Source organism: Castanea sativa, chromosome 8 (assembly GCF_040712315.1).
Source record: "Castanea sativa cultivar Marrone di Chiusa Pesio chromosome 8, ASM4071231v1".
Lineage (NCBI taxonomy): Eukaryota > Viridiplantae > Streptophyta > Magnoliopsida > Fagales > Fagaceae > Castanea > Castanea sativa.
The window spans coordinates 29,843,621-29,860,498 of NC_134020.1; the positions used below are offsets into that span (position 1 = coordinate 29,843,621).

Below are 16,878 nucleotides of genomic sequence, written 5' to 3' on the forward strand. Positions count from 1 at the left end.
TCAACATGTGTTAACCTTTAAGACACATCAACTAGAAGTCTCCATTTCCATGATCAAGACAAATCATCTTAGTTGATGTGTTATAGTCTTCGTAGATGAAACGCTCAATTTCATCACCGACTACGAACTACGTTTTTAGTTTACAAGGAACTTGTGATTTATATCTTCTATGACTAAATCACATACAATGCATCTCAAGAACTATGATAATGTCTCATTAGTTCATTTATAAATTGTCTCATATAATTAAACAATTTAATTATTTATGACATGCCAATAAATTGAATTTTAGGGCACAAACCCTAACAATTAGAAGGAATAACAACCTTGTGTAATTGGTTTCTTTCTTTGGACACTGCAACAATCTGGTTTAACTCCAAGGATAATTTAGGGTCCATTTGGTAATATTGTTCTAATAATTTTATTTGTATTTTTTAGAAATACGTATAGATGAAAAAGTGTATGAAAATACGTGTAATAATGTTTAAACACTAAAAAATGTTATTTAAACAACGATAACAAACAACACATAGTTAGCCAAACTTGCTTCATTATGCTTTAGTAGAAGAAATGATCCCTTAAAAACTTAATAAATCTAAAGGGATCTTGTCAATTAGCATTAAATGAGTTAAGATGGATTTCATGGTTTACCTAAACTTTTTTTTAATAAACTGGTTTACCGAAACTCAGTTGACAAACAACAAATTATTAGGGCGTTATTTTCTGGGCTTGTAGCTTGCACGTGGGTCTACTACTCATAGGTTCATGGAATTTGCAAGTGCTCCAGATCCAAGCCCCTATTCAAAATCAGCATCCTAGTCCCATAGGTAAGCTTAAATAGATTCTCCTTTTTTATCTCAAATCTCAATACCACAGTACACTCCTTCAAAATTTGCCATTAAAGTTACAAAGGTTTGGGCCAAATAAAATAAAAGAAAGGAATAATGGGCCCTAAAATAACTGGGCTATCTTTTCGTGGATTTTTGGTATAAAATAAAATAAGACATTAACTATGAACTTAAATCTATTTGAAATTCATTTATTTTACTAAAATTAAAATTTTTTTACTGAAAGTATTATAGATAAATGTAAAAGTTAGTTGAAATAGTATAGTGAAACCCATAAATAGTATAAAAAAAGTGAATAGTATCAAAAATAAGCTAAATAATAAAATAAGCTAGTTTTTTTAATTTGAAGCCAAACGCACCCTGTCTATTTAGGATCAGCTTATTTTGCTGAAAATAAATTTTTTTTACTGAAAACACTATAGATAAAGGTAAACGTTAGCTAAAATAGTACAGTAGGACTCATGAATAATACCAAAAAGTACAGTAAGTCCCATGAATAGTAGCAAAGATAATATGAATAGTAAAATAAGCTGGCAAAAAATACACTATCCAAACAGAAACTTAGGGTTTATTTAAATACCGCTTATTTTGCTGAAAACTGAAAATAATAAAAAATTACTATTCACTCTTTTTTTTACTGTTCATATGCCTTGGTGCACTGTTCATGTCCCATGAACAGTGCACCAGGCACTACTTAAAAAAAAAGGTCGACGTGGGAAGCGTGTTTTACGCTCACTTAGGGGTTGTTTGGATCATCAATTTCCATAACTCATAAATCTGTTTTTATAACTCATAACTCAAAAATGGTAAGACCCATAGCGAGAAGTCCATTTGGGAGCACCATAACTCTGTTTTCATCACTTAATTTTCTAATTTTTAAGTTATGAGTATGGAAACTAAAAACACATTTTGGCTATTTTCAGTTTCCATAACTTATAACTCAATAGTATTTTTGTAATTAAACACACATGAGGGATCCACTAATCATAACTCAGCCGCACCTTTTGACCAACTGAATTTTTTTTTTTTTCTTTTCTGGGTTCGGTCTTCACTCTTCAGTTCTTTGTTTGTTTGTTTTTTTTTTCACTGGTTTCGGTCTTCACTCTTCAGTTTTTTTTTCCCCAATGGGTTTGGGTATCTGGGTTTCTTTTCTTTCACTAGGTTCGGGTGATCTGGTTACTAAAAAAAAAAGCTGCATTGAGTGACAGGTATGAGACCCACAAACAGTGTGCAAAATATTGAGTGATGGGAAGTGAGTGATGATGCGAAACGGGTGTGGTATTTTAAAGTGATGAGTGATGAGTAACGGAAATTGAGTGATAAAAAAAAAGTATCCAAACAGCCCCTTAGTGTCTGTTTGGCGAAAATTATTTTTGTAACTTATTTTACTATTCAACTTATTTTTGCTACTATGCATAGGTTTCACTATAAGTACTATTCATAGGTCTCACTGTACTATTTCAATTAACTTTTATCTTTATCTATAATACTTTTAACAAAAAAATTTCAATAAAATAAAATAAGCGGATCTTAAACCAACCCTTAATAGTACAAATTAAACAAGTAGAAAATACATCAGAGTTATCAAGAGGTGTGTAATGGATTACAAACTCGTCTTGGCAAGCACATCAACAGAGCTCTAGTTGATGCTATGTGCTAGCTAGACTTGTCTTCTGTTTCTTGTCTTCATTCAATACTTCAATATTTAACAATTTATAAGCATTAATATGACTTTGTATAGAGTCACGTATTCATGCACGTGCACTCAAATTTTATTAAATACAAACTATTGAGAATAGAATATATATGTTTTTTAAAGTAATTATTTAGTGCTCAAGGACTAAATCCACATGAATCTCCTTCATATCAAGTTATAGAATATAAATCTTCTATATCATTTTTTGTATTTTACTTTATGTTCCATTAATTACAACTTATCATATATTTGCTTAACTTTTTTTATAAAACAATCAAAGTTTAAAATGTTTATAAAATAATCAAAGTTTAAAATGGGAAAAAATAAACACATGACAAATTGTAATTAATGGAACATAAAGTGGAATACAAAAAATAGTACAGATTATTTATATTCCACGTTATAGGAGATTAGATTAGTTAAACTTGTACCACTGCACACCCTTAGTACGATGGTTACTCTACAAGTATAAATATTTATGGGATGTAGAGAGCAAGAACCGGGGTTCAAGTTCCCAAAAGGGAGTTTCATACACATATATACTTAAATTGGACTAGAATAAAAATTTTATCTTGTATTAAAAAAATATTAGCTTAACTTGTGGTTGGATTTATTATTTATATGAACAGTGGAAATACCGAGTCGTTGTGCACCAAGAGTGTCTGATAAGTTTCCATGTTTTATTTTTTTTTGTTGGTTGGGTTTTTTCTCAAAAAAAAAAAAAATAATAATAATAATAATGCGTTCACAAAACTTTGGATGACTAATGGATTAGGCCCAATACGTACGGGTATTTGTGGGCATTGTGGCACAACCAAGTACTCACTGGGCTAGAATGGCTAGGTCCAACAGAAGGTTCGCAAAGATGCTAGAGAAACTGGAGAGTTCATTGAAACACAAGAAAGTTCGTTAACGAGACCAGAGGAGACAACAACTACTAGAATTCGCGAGAAAATACTTGAAGAATCCTCCAAGAACCTATAAATACACAAAACATTCTCTCTCTCCAAACCAATCTGAAGTCGCAAGTGTCATTGTAAGCTTTCCCAACAAACAACAACTTCTAAGGTTTTCTCTTAAGAATAGTTAGTAACTAAGATGTCTCTGATTCCAAGCTTCTTTGGTAGCCGCCGAAGCAACATCTTGGATCCATTTTCGCTCGAGATTTGGGACCCATTTAAGGATTTCCCGTTCTCATCTGAACCTCAATTTGCAAAAGAAACTTCTGCTTTGGTTAACACTCGCGTGGATTGGAAGGAGACCCCAGAAGCCCATGTGTTCAAAGCTGATCTTCCTGGGCTCAACAAAGAGGAGGTGAAGGTTGAAGTTGAAGATGACAGAGTGCTGCAAATAAGCGGAGAGAGGAAAGTGGAGAAGGAAGAGAAGAAAGACACGTGGCATAGAGTGGAGCGTAGCAGCGGCAAATTCTTGAGGAGGTTTAGGCTTCCTGAGAATGCAAAGATGGATCAGATTAAGGCTTCCATGGAGAATGGTGTTCTCACTGTGACAGTCCCTAAGGTGGAGGTGAAGAAGCCCGATGTCAAGTCCATTGAGATTTTTGGCTAAATTGTGATTTTGGTATCTATATTGCCATAGTAATTAAGATATAAGCATATGCCTTATCTGTGATTGCAGAAAATAAATAGGCATGGTTCTGGGAAGGTCTTTAGTTTTATGTTTGTTTGATAATTGTCATGATGTCTCCCCGACTACCTGTCCAAGGAGTATGTAAACGCTTTGGTTTGTTTTGAAAGTTCTAAAGAACGTAAAAACAGATTACTTAAAATGTTTTCGACCCGCTTCAGTTTGTTTTCACTTTCTTCCTCAAATTGACAACATTGAATCAGATACTTAAATGTGTATGATTCCATCAGTTTTTTGAGGATTCCAACCAATTTCAGATCTTTCTAAGATCAAAGCGCATCAACGTTCCGATTAACCATCCAAATGTATCTTAGCATATATATATATATATATATATATATATATATATTTTTTAATGTTGAAGGTAAGAGACTCTTCAACTATTAAAAATTTAAAACAAGAAAAATCTGCGGATAATACCTTAATAGAAAGATCTATACTAAAAATTAAATAAATAAAAAAAACCGCAGGAGCTGTGACTAGTGACTGTGAGCCTCCATCTATTCAATACCTTAATAATTAAGATCTAAATGTAGATAAGCATTTTCATGTGGAAGCTAATAGACTCTTCATCTATTAGTAGGTAACCTTACCTCTTACCACTAATTATATAGGATAGGATTACCCATCCAACAGAGTGACGAACCCACCATTTCCTTTAAGGGGACACCTCCACGCATCTTCTTATGTTTCTCTACCCTCAATATATTTTTGTTTCCCAAACTTCCATGGATTACCGAGTGTGAACAAATTTTGTTCAAACTGATGATATGGAAATTTCTAATACATGCTAAGTTATGCCAACATAGACATTGAGCCTTGATACAATAACAAATGTCATCTAGCAAAAGCAGTAGGTATCCCATTTCCCTTTGTAAAACAAATTAGAGACAAGGTAACTTATTATGAACTCTTTTAGACTCTGCAAAAAGTGAGAGTTTTTTGTACTATGACTTTTTTATGGTATGCCAATATGTCAATTGTATGATTATAATCATATGATGAGCAAGAAAACTCATTTGTTGGTGTGTATCTCTCTAATGTGGAAGGTTGTAAATGAACCAAACTATACATAAATAATTTAGACTCAACTTTAAAAAAAATTGTTTATATTTTTCATTTAGTAAACAACTTAAACTCAAATAATCAAGTGCTTGTGAACAAGCTTACGAATATGAGGCTTAAATACTATATTTGAATATATATATATATATATATATATATATAATTATTTTTAAAACATGCATAAAAAAATAATTACATAAACTTAAAATTGGATTGTATAAGTTTGTTAATATATATATGTTCATAATATGTTAACTTATTATTTGTAATTTATTGATAATATAAAACTGTAGGGGTATTGGGCCCAGTAATTTATGAAGGACGGCCCAACGAGGTCTTTTGGGCTAGAAACCCAAATCCGAAAACATCAAAATGATCGTGGAGTATTTAAGTGTCCCATACCGTCCGAGGAGTAGATTTGTCCTCGGAATGTTAAGCCGAGGATACACAGTATACGTGGAGGACAGTAGAAAGAGCGGTGGAATGTCTAAAGTAAAGCTGCTACCACCGCCCATATATTAAAGACTCTGTAATTGATACGCTGACTGTATAGATGGAAGGATGGGACCTGAGCATAGAGCTTGGAACTTGGTCCCAAATCCCAGCAGGCTTTAGGGAAGAATGGATGGGACAAGTATCCAAAAATCAGGATTGCAACCATAGAGTGGAAGATGATGAAGAGAAGAGGAGGAGTATAAATAGGGGGGAAGGCATACGAAGCAAGGGAGGCTTTTTGAGAAAGAAAAAGTGTATGATAATCAATATTTGTATCCAAACTTGAGAAATACTATTAGAAACTATCCTCGGAAACAGTCCGAGGAGGAATTCTCAGTCTTACTGTTTGCAAACGATTCTTTGTTTTGTTCCATTGGGCCCAAAGCCTGTTCTTTTTGTAATTGTCTAAGCCATCCTTGAAATCTAAATTACAAACCCATCCTCTACAAATTCATTGTGAAGAAAGGCCTTTCAAGCCCATCTTCCTCCCAGTCGTGGTTTGGGAATTTGAATTGTATCCTTACAAAAACATTTTATTTTGTAGTAAATAACTATATATAATTTTTTTATAGTATTAGGTAATTCTAATTTTTATAAGTTTACAATTGAAAATTAGTCTATTTCATGAACTTAAATAACGTAATTTTAACTTTAACTAGATTGTAACCAATACTTACACAAACATTTAATTGAAGCAACAATAATGTAGTCTTACCAAGGTAAGTGGGGTTGTCTCTGCTTTTGCATTTAGTATTATGAACGACTCACTTGGCATCCAAATAAAGAATTAAATTGGACATGTAAAGCAAAATTAGACAACAATTAAAAAAAATGTAAATAAAGATTGTGCTTCGACTTCAATATAATATAATATATTATATTATATATGATTTTTTTTAGAACAAAAATAAGAGGGCTCCCATGTGTAATGGCTTTTGGGTAAGCCCATGGTTACCACTAGTGCAAAGTAAGGTGTACTACTACTCGAACCCACAATCTCTTGGCTCTTGGTTTGAAGTTATGGGTCTTTTCAAGTGCTTTCTATCCTTGAATAAAACTCGCCAATGGTGATTATTATTAAAGAATTGTGAAGGCAATACAAAATTTTAGTTAAGGTGTTTACTATATAGAAAAAGAATAAGTTCATCAAAGAATTCGTGCGTAAACTCTATTCAACTTAACTCATTTACAACCCCCACAAATATACAACTTCATTAGTAAATTACTCAAATATACCTTAGTCTACTTCTATTACTTCTCCCTACTTTTATACATTACTAATCCAAAGTCCTTAAAAAATTATGGAATTATTGTGTGTGTGTGTGTGTGTGTGTGTATATATACACATTTCCATGCCAATTATGATTTTTCCTTCTTCCTTGATTTGCTGCCCCTTCACTTTTAATAAGAACAATGTTAGATACACAAATTTTGTCACAACAGATTAAAGTGTTAAGTTTCAATTGGAACATATGTAAAATAAAAAAGTTTCAATTGAAGCAACATGATCATTTTACATGGGCCAACTATTGATACAAATTTTATTGTGTAACAATCACAACAAGTTTTAATGATAGAAGATGCAAAAAAGTGAGAACTTTTTTGTCCTTAAATTATTGTTCTAATAAATACCACTTTTACAATGAATTAAAACATGATCCATTATTTTGAGTAAATATTGTATGAGATAGTCTCATGAGATCATCTAATACAAGAATTTTTCCCATTATTTTACGCTGATTAAAATTTTGGTGCTTTTAAAAGTTACAAGAACATATACAGATATTGACACACATTTCGTTTAGACCAATGTTAATCAGTTAATACCACCCCCTCCCAATATATATATATATTATCTTGGTTGGGTTTAAATATGTTGCCAAATCCGTGCAAGCACAATTGTACAGAGGCCCAATACGTGAAACAGTAACCCAAGGAAATACCCAAGTAGGCCAGATCCACATAAGGTCTGCAAAGATCATACTAGAACGTTCGTTTGGGAAATTAGAACCGACCCGAAAGTTCGTCAAGAAAAACAGCGAAGACTAAAAACCAGAAATCCCGAGAAAATACTGGAAGAATTTTCCACGAACCTATAAATTTCGCTACCACTCTGTAATCAATCAACCAGTCAGAAATCGCGTGTCATTGTAAGCATCCCAACAAACAACTACTTCAAACTTCAAAGGTTTTCTCTGTACTATAGTTCCTAATTAAGATGTCGCTAATTCCAAGCTTCTTTGGTAGCCGCCTAAGCAATATTTCAGACCCATTCTCACTCGAGATTTGGGACCCTTTTAAGAATTTTCCATTCTCATCGGAATCTCAGTTTGCCAAAGAAAATTCTGCTTTGGTTAACACCCGCGTGGATTGGAAGGAGACCCCAGAAGCCCATGTGTTCAAAGCTGATCTTCCTGGGCTCAACAAAGAGGAAGTGAAGGTTGAAGTTGAAGATGACAGAGTGCTCCAAATAAGTGGAGAGAGGAAAGTGGAGAAGGAAGAGAAGAAAGACACGTGGCATAGAGTGGAGCGTAGCAGCGGCAAGTTCTTGAGGAGGTTTAGGCTTCCTGAGAGTGCAAAGATGGATCAGATTAAGGCTTCCATGGAGAATGGTGTTCTCACTGTGACTGTTCCTAAGGTGGAGGTGAAGAAGCCTGATGTCAAGTCGATTGAGATTTCTGGCTAATTGTGATTTGGTCCCAATATAGCATAGTTAATATAAACATAGGCCTTAAATTCTGATTGCATAAAATAAATTTTAGTACAATGTTTGTTTCATTGTTTGATAATTTTCATGACTTGTCCCCCCAAGTAAATGCTGTACGGGGAATATGTAAAAGCTTTGTAATGTTTTGAAAGTATTAAGGAATGCAAAAATATTGTGCTTAAAATTGGCGCTTACTCTTAACAGTTTTTACTAGACTTCCTTTCTTCCTCGAGTTGCCAACGGTCAACCAGATCTTTCTAACTGCAAAGGGCATCAACGTTTTGATCAGCAATCATGCATAATGTAGCTTAGCATTTTATGCGCAAGGTATAAAAGACTCTTCATCTATTAAACAAGAAAAATTATGTGGATATTACCTCAATAAAAAGGTCTTATCTGATCAGGACTGCAGGATGTGGGAGAAGTAGTATCTCCCACACATCATCTTAATTAGTTTCCTTAGATCTTCACAGGCATTAACTAGAGGGAACAAATTTTGTTCGAAAGTGCTGAAATGGAAATTTTATGTATGCTGACATGCAATTCTATGAATAAAGTATCAAACGACGGGTGAAAAGTTTATTTTGTTGGTGTATGTATATCTCTAATATCTATAGTTGTAAATCAACTTCTTTGTCCTCTTTATGAACAATTTGAACTCAGCTGTTTATATTCATTTATTTACCACAAATTTAGGAAGAAACCCAAATATATTTCTCCTTTAGTCGTGTGAAAGATACGTGATCTACATATGGGGTTGGTCATTGCTTACAACTTGCAAATCTGATGTAAATAAAATTATATATATATGTATACACTCTTAGTCTCCTAGACACAATGAAGGAAATATGTGGATTTCTTTTATTATTTGGTTGAATCGCAATAGAACCAAGTCACCTTAATATTTTACTGGCTAAAAGTTAAGTGTTAGAATAAAATTGTGGGCTTTGAATTATTATAAAAAAAGAAAAAATGTTCAAAGAAATAACTTGAGGGAAACAAAAAGTTCAAAATACTTCTATAAAAAAAAAATGAACATGCATAAGTATATTAAGAAAAACAAATTCAAACAAAATAATGTGTTCATGATTATGACATTCAACTTGAATACAAAATATTATATACAACTGTGTCTACGTGTATAAAAATATAATTATGGATAAAATACATAAATTAATCCTAAGGTTTGGACTAATGTCAAGAAGGTCCAAGAATTTTTAAAACTAACCAACTTGGTCATTAAGCCAATTCAAAAAAAAAAACTTGGTCCTTAAGCACAATTACATAAACTTAAAATTGGATTGTATAAATTTGTATATATATATTCATAATATGTTAACTTATTATTTGTAATTTATTGATATTATAAAACATTTTATTTTGTAGTAAATAAATAAATAAATAAATATATATATAAATACTAGGTAAATCTAATTTATATAAGTTTACAAACATAAATTAGTCTATCTCATGAACTCAAATAATGTAATTTTAACTTTAACTAGGTTGTAACCTATGCTTACACAAACACTTAATAGAAGCAACAATAAAGTAGTTTTACCTAGGTGAGTGAAGTGGTCATCTTTGCTTTTGCATTTAGTATTATGAATGAACATGCATAAGTATATTAAGAAAAACAAATTCAAACAAAATAATGTGTTCATGATTATGACATTCAACTTGAATACAAAATATTATATACAACTGTGTCTACGTGTATAAAAATATAATTATTGATAAAATACATAAATTAATCCTAAGATTTGGGTTAATGTCAAAAAGGTCCAAGACTTTTTAAAACTAACCAACTTGGTCCTTAAGCCGATTAAAAAAAAAAACTTGGTCCTTAAGCACAATTACATAAACTTAAAATTGGATTGTATAAATTTGTATATATATATTCATAATATGTTAACTTATTATTTGTAATTTATTGATATTATAAAACATTTTATTTTGTAGTAAATAAATAAATAAATAAATATATATATAAATACTAGGTAAATCTAATTTATATAAGTTTACAAACATAAATTAGTCTATCTCATGAACTCAAATAATGTAATTTTAACTTTAACTAGGTTGTAACCTATGCTTACACAAACACTTAATAGAAGCAACAATAAAGTAGTTTTACCTAGGTGAGTGAAGTGGTCATCTTTGCTTTTGCATTTAGTATTATGAATGATTCACTTAATGTGGGGACTAAAAGGACTTAAGTAAGTATTTGGGCCTCGGGCTTTGTTGATGGGCGCTAGTTTGTTTTAGACTAAAAGCCTCCTAGAACTGTAGGTCGGCCCATGAGTCGAGAGTCCGAGGACGAATATCTCCTCGGACAGACTCACGATGACCCTGGGATTCGCCAAAAAGATCAAGGCAGAGTTCTGGAAAAACCGTTGGTTAAAAGGGGGATTTAAGCACCCTCCAGACGCAATGGTGTGAGAGAAATATCTTAGAAAAAGGCTGCTATCTTCACATTAAAGACCCTGCACCTACCTCCCTGGCCACATTAATAGGGGAGTGACTCTTGAATAGTAGAAGTCAGCCTTCTTGCTATCATTTAAAGACTTCCAGATGGTGATGGATGGGACAGGTGTCTAATAGGGTGATTTGTGTAACACGTGGATAAAGAGGGAAGAATAATAAGTATTTAAGGAGGAAAAAGAGTAAAGAAAGAGGGGGACAAATATTATGAACTGTGACCTTTGAGAGAAAAAAGAGAAATAATATATAAGTTGTCATCGGCTTACGTCCGAGGAGGTTTATTTTGCCCCGTTTGTCTATTATTTGTAAATACTGTAATATTTTAGCCTGTTCATCAAGTTTCAAATATCACTAAACTAGATTGCGAGCCCACACTCTACAAATTTCATTGTTTAAGGCCCATTAGGCCTGAGCCCACGTGTGTTTTTGGGTCCAGACGCAATTGTGCACTTACACTTGGCATCCAAATAAAAAAAATTAAATTCGACATTTAAAGCAAAATTAAACAACAATTAAAAACAAATTTGAGTACTGATTGTGCTTTGACTTTAATATATTATAATAAAATATTTATGATTTTTTTTAAACCAAAAAAAGAGAGCTTGCATGTGTAATCATTGCCCCATGCCCCACAATGTATTGCCACTTAAGCTTTTGGGTAAGTCCATAGTTACCACCAGTGCAAAGCAAAGTGTGCTACTAGTCGACCACATTACCTTGGTTTTTTCATATTAGAAAGCATGGGTCAAGCTTACTTTGAAGTGATGGGTCTTTGGTATTTACTATATGAAAAAAGAATAAGTTAATCCAATAGTTTGTGAGTAAACTCAAACTTTTTTGACAAAAAAATGAATTAAACTTGAATATGTATTTTAGCTTGATGATGTTCTCAAACTTGCTCGTGTTCTAAAGAAAATTATATAAATCACTCCTAAACTTTTAATACTCAACTCAACTCATTTACACCCCTCAAATATACAACTTCATTAGTAAATTACTCAAATATACCTTAGTTTACTTTTGTTACTTCTCCCTACTTTTATTCATTACAAATCCAGAGTCCTTTAAAAAAAATTATGGAACTGACTTTTATATATATATATATATATATATATATATATATATATATATATATATATATATATATATATATATATTAAGGTGTTAATTTTCAATTGGAGCATGTCTAATAAAAAAAAAGTTTATTGAAGCAACATCATTTTACATGGGCCAAATACTAAAACAAATTTTATCACATAACATTGTAGCAATCACAACAAGTTATAATAGCAAATGCAAAAAAGTGATAACTGTTGTATTCTTAAATTATTGTTTTAATAAATACCACTTTTACGACAAATTATATTGTTTTCAAAATGATCCATGTATTTTATGTTGATTAAAATTTTAGTGCTTTTAAATTTACAAGAATTAAATTGCATATTCTTTTTTTTAGAGATAATTACAAGATGCTGCTAACCCCCAACTTGAAGATAATACCTCTTTGAACGCCAGCCTCTCTTCTCTCGGCTCTACCCTCTCTGTGCTGCTACAAGCCTCTCCGTGGTAAGTCTCTCTTCGTCTTCTTCTTCTTCCTTCTTCCTCTTCTTCTTCTTCTTTCTTCCTCTTCTTCAACGCACATGTTTCTGTATTTTTTTTATAAAAAAATTTTAATTTATGTCTAATCTAATCTAAGAAAAACATTTTGAAGGTAGAGTTTTTGATCAACAAAACACCAAGCAACACTAATCTGCTACCTAAAACCACCAGGTACCATTAGAGATTTTGAAATATTTGTTAAAAAATTTTCAGATCTATGCATGCTTTAATTTGTTCTTGCTAATGATCTATTTGTTTTGTTTTGGATACTGAAAAATTTGTTCTATTCTTCCATTAGTGAAAATTTTGTTCTATTCTTCCAGTACTGAAAAATTTATTCTGTTTTAGGTATTTTAGTTTTTGTTATGGGTTGGATTTTGGGTCTGTCTTGATGCGAGCTTGTTCTGTTCTTCGAGGTTGTTCTATTCTGTTGAATATTATTATTATTATTATTATTATTATTATTATTATTATTATTATTAATTAGTTTTTTTAGTAAGTATATGAAGTAGTTGATTTAAGTATGAAATAAACTCTCTTATATATACATTGTCCGTTTTGGTAATTTATCCCTCAAACTGCTACTTTTATAAGTATTAGCCAAATACTCAACTTTTTCAAAAAACACTTTTTAACAGCTTTTACCAAACACTTAGCTTAAAAAAAAAAAAATAAACTTTTTCATACTGCACTTTTTGAAAGCTCTACTTTTTCAAAAAGTCTAGTTTTAAAAAACTGAACCAAACTCACCCTTATAGTTTTGTTAGATCTTCATAGGCGTTAACTAGAGGGAACAAATTTTGTTCAAAGTGCCCAAATGGAAGTTTTATGTATGCTAACATGTCAAATGTATGAATATATAATCATATGACGAGTGAAAAGTTTCATTTGTTATAGTCGTAAATCAACTTCTTTGTTCTCTTTATGAACAATTTAAACTCACCTTCCTAATTGCTCTATTTCCTAAAGATATTAAAAATTTTGGGGGAAAAAAGATATTAAATTTGATGGAAAACGAAAAATCAAACCATCTCCAATTCGTCCATAAGAGTCATTCAGAGCCAGAGATTAGCCCAGCACAAGAAGGTCGTCCATGATTAGAAAGTCATCCATGGACGTGAGGATCATCCGTCAAGAAAGTACATGGACGACCCTCTAGCACTTAGAAAATTTTCAGAGATGGATTTATTTACAGCAGCCCGTAATTCGGATCACGTGTTACTATTTTGAAACATAAGCAAAATCCTTGTACTTAACTCCCAATGGTAGTTGTAAAAGATAATATTGAACATTCTAACTTCTATAGCAGTTGTAGAAATTAAGTTCGAACCTTATAATTTCCACAAAATATTGGGGAAGTTATTAAACAAGTAACCTCTCCAAGGCTTACTATATAAGAACTCATCCACATCAAATAAAAATAAGTTTTCACTGCTCCTAAGAAGTTGAAATTCTTGAGTTGTAGAGAAAAACTAACTTAAGTATCGGAGGATTCTTGACCGGTTCACTCCGATCTCCTTTGATTCTTGTGTCTTTTTCTTTTTAGGCCTTCCAAGTGCTCATTAGCCCATTGAAACTTGGAGCATTTAGCCTACTGATTTTCTGTACATCATCAAAATTATTTTGGAAAAAGGAAATAGAGCAATTTGGAAGAAACTTAAATATATTTCTCCTATAGCTGGACACAGAAGAGTAGTATAGACATGTGAAAGATGTGTGATATATGGGGTTGGTCGTTGCTCACAACTTGCAAAAGCAATGTAAATAAAAAAAATAATAATAATAAAAAAATCTCCTCTTAAATCCATTCTATTCCCCTCCACTCCATCCAAATGGACCATTAGTCTCCTATATACAATAAAGGAAATATGTAGATTTCTTTTGATTTTTGGTTGAATTGCAATAGTACCAAGTCACTTTAATATTTTACTAGCTAAAGTTAAGAGTTAGAATAAAATTGTGGGCTTTAAATCATTATAAAAATAAAAATAAAAGTTCAAAGAAATAACTTGAGGGGGACAAAAAGTGCAAAATACTTCTAAAAAAAATCTAACATGCAAAAATATATTAAGAAAAACAAATTCAAACAAAATAATGTGCTCTTGATTATGACACTCAACTTGAATACATAATATTATATACAATTATGTCTACATGTATTAGAATAAAATTGTGGGCTTTGAATTATTATAAAAATAAAAATAAAAGTTCAAAGAAATAACTTGAGGGGGACAAAAAGTTCAAAATACTTCTAAAAAAAATTGAACATGCAAAAATATATTAAGAAAAACAAATTCGAACAAAGAAATGTGCTCATGATTATGACACTCAACTTAACTACACAATATTATATACAACTATGTCTACCTGTATAAAAATATAATTATGGGTTAAATACATATACACACACACACACTCTCTCTCTCTCTCTCTCTCTCTCTCTCTCTCTCTCTCTCTCTCTCTCTCTCTCTCTCTCTCTCTCTCTGTTATCTCTTATTTCTTGCTTCTTCTCTCATTCTATCTCAGACCTAAAAAAAACCCACCACACCCCCACAGATCTACTTATTGTCATATATTTGGTGCCAAAATAATTGGTTGCAACAACTTTCTGGGAGTATTCGATTAAATTATTATATCGAAATCAACATCTTCTCTCTTCTCCCTTTACACATATTATCTTCTCAATCTCCCTCTACTTGGATACCATTAGGGTTTGAACTCGGTGGGTGTCCTTTCAATTCTACATCCGCTAGTTGGTTTGGGTCGCCATGAGTATGGGTCTATGGTGGTATTTAAGTGAATTTGTTTATGGGGTCAGTTTTATAATTAATATTACTAAGGGGATTTTAGAAAATAAGGTTGAAACCTTAGCTATATATAATCTAAATTAAGTCAGCTTATAATGACAGATATTTTGAGAGAGGAGACTACCTAAAATACTCAGGTAGAGAAAGTTTGACTACACAATTGAGGTAAGAGCCTAAGAATCTCTTTCTTGTTAAATCTAAGCTTTATTTGAAATTATAGTAGTTTTTTTTATGTGAGTATTTTGGTCAGTAATGAAACTATTTAATTATTCAAGAGTTGTAATGATGCAACCAAATAAAATTTTGGATTTATTTTCGATAAACTAAACACTATACCTACAGATTTTTCTATGTTCAGTAACTTAATTTCTATGTTCAGTAACTTAATTTTTATCTATGTCTTTTGTTACGTTGAGCGGAGATAGAATTTGTAGATTTTTGAGGCCTGGTGGCTTGGTGGGACAAGTCTCTGCACAATCCTTTATTAAAGGAATGGTACCGAATTGATGGAGTTGATGTCTGACAAGTTAAAAAAAGATAGTGGCTGTTTTTCAATGAGGCACATGCCTAACTTGTACTTGGAGTTATCATCTCAAAAGATCATATTGGTGGCAGGTGGTAGGAAAAAAAAAATTGTGTATCCGTAAAAGCCCAGGTGCTTTGATTTAGATGAAATAGTCATGTATCTAGTTTTTTCCTTATCTCAAAAGTGAACTAAGAGCATCCACTAAAAATATAACTATTTGGCATCTACAAAAGTCACTTTATCTATTTTACCTCTTCACACCTAACATCAATGGATCTATATTTTTAGCTATTTGATTAAAATAATACAAATAACTCATTAGAGCATCCACATCAGTTCTTATAAACTCCTCTAAAATTTTTTTAAAAAAAAACTATCAATTTTACACATTTAAGCAAAAAAATACTCACATCAGTGGGTGTAAAAATATGTAAAATTGTGCAAATCCATAAACGAGCTACAGTAACTGTGTAAATATACACAGTTATAGTAGCTCGTTTATACATTATAAAAATAATTTTCATTTGCTCATTTTCTCTTTCTCTTCTCCGTGCTCAACAAACCCAGTAACTGCTCATCTTCTTCTTTTTCCTCAGATGCACACAAACACACCCACACACAAACACATCTACACAGACAGATCAATAGGGATACACTTGCTCAAAAAAAAAAAAAACACACACACATACACACATAGACAGATCGGAGCTCGGATCGGAGCTCGGAGCTCGTGGATCGTGGATCGGAGCTCAGCGCTCGTGGATCAGAGCTCGGAGCTCATGGATCTTGCTTGTGGATCATGGATTGGAGCCCGTGAATCGTGGATCGAAGCTCGGATCGGATCTCGAGAGAGTTGATCGAGAGGGAGAGTGAGAGTTGATGAGAGTGAGAGAGATGGGTATAAAGAGAGTTGATCGAGAGGTAAAGAGAGAGTTGATGAGAGTGAGAGAGATGGGTAAAGAGAGAACAAATCAGAAATGGGTAGAGAGAGTGAGAGAGCGCACGTA

The 16,878-nt window shown here is 32.2% G+C and overlaps 2 protein-coding genes across 2 annotated transcripts; both read left to right on the forward strand.

Annotated features, from left to right (window-relative positions):
* The first annotated feature begins 3,514 nt into the window (after nucleotides 1–3,514).
* Nucleotides 3,515–4,330, forward strand: LOC142606731 (18.5 kDa class I heat shock protein-like). The gene has a single exon (XM_075778069.1). The coding sequence runs from the start codon at nucleotides 3,643–3,645 to the stop codon at nucleotides 4,108–4,110; it is 468 nt and encodes a 155-aa protein (XP_075634184.1). The 5' UTR covers nucleotides 3,515–3,642; the 3' UTR covers nucleotides 4,111–4,330.
* A 3,455-nt stretch (nucleotides 4,331–7,785) lies between these two features.
* Nucleotides 7,786–8,633, forward strand: LOC142607882 (18.2 kDa class I heat shock protein-like). Its single transcript, XM_075779541.1, has one exon. It carries the CDS (start codon nucleotides 7,967–7,969, stop codon nucleotides 8,432–8,434), a length of 468 nt encoding a protein of 155 aa, XP_075635656.1. The 5' UTR covers nucleotides 7,786–7,966; the 3' UTR covers nucleotides 8,435–8,633.
* Nucleotides 8,634–16,878: the final 8,245 nt, after the last annotated feature.

Coding starts and splice junctions, on each gene's coding strand:
- LOC142607882 (XM_075779541.1), top strand. CDS start 7,967: ATGTCGCTAATTCCAAGCTTCTTTGGTAGCCGCCTAAGCAATATTTCA.
- LOC142606731 (XM_075778069.1), top strand. CDS start 3,643: ATGTCTCTGATTCCAAGCTTCTTTGGTAGCCGCCGAAGCAACATCTTG.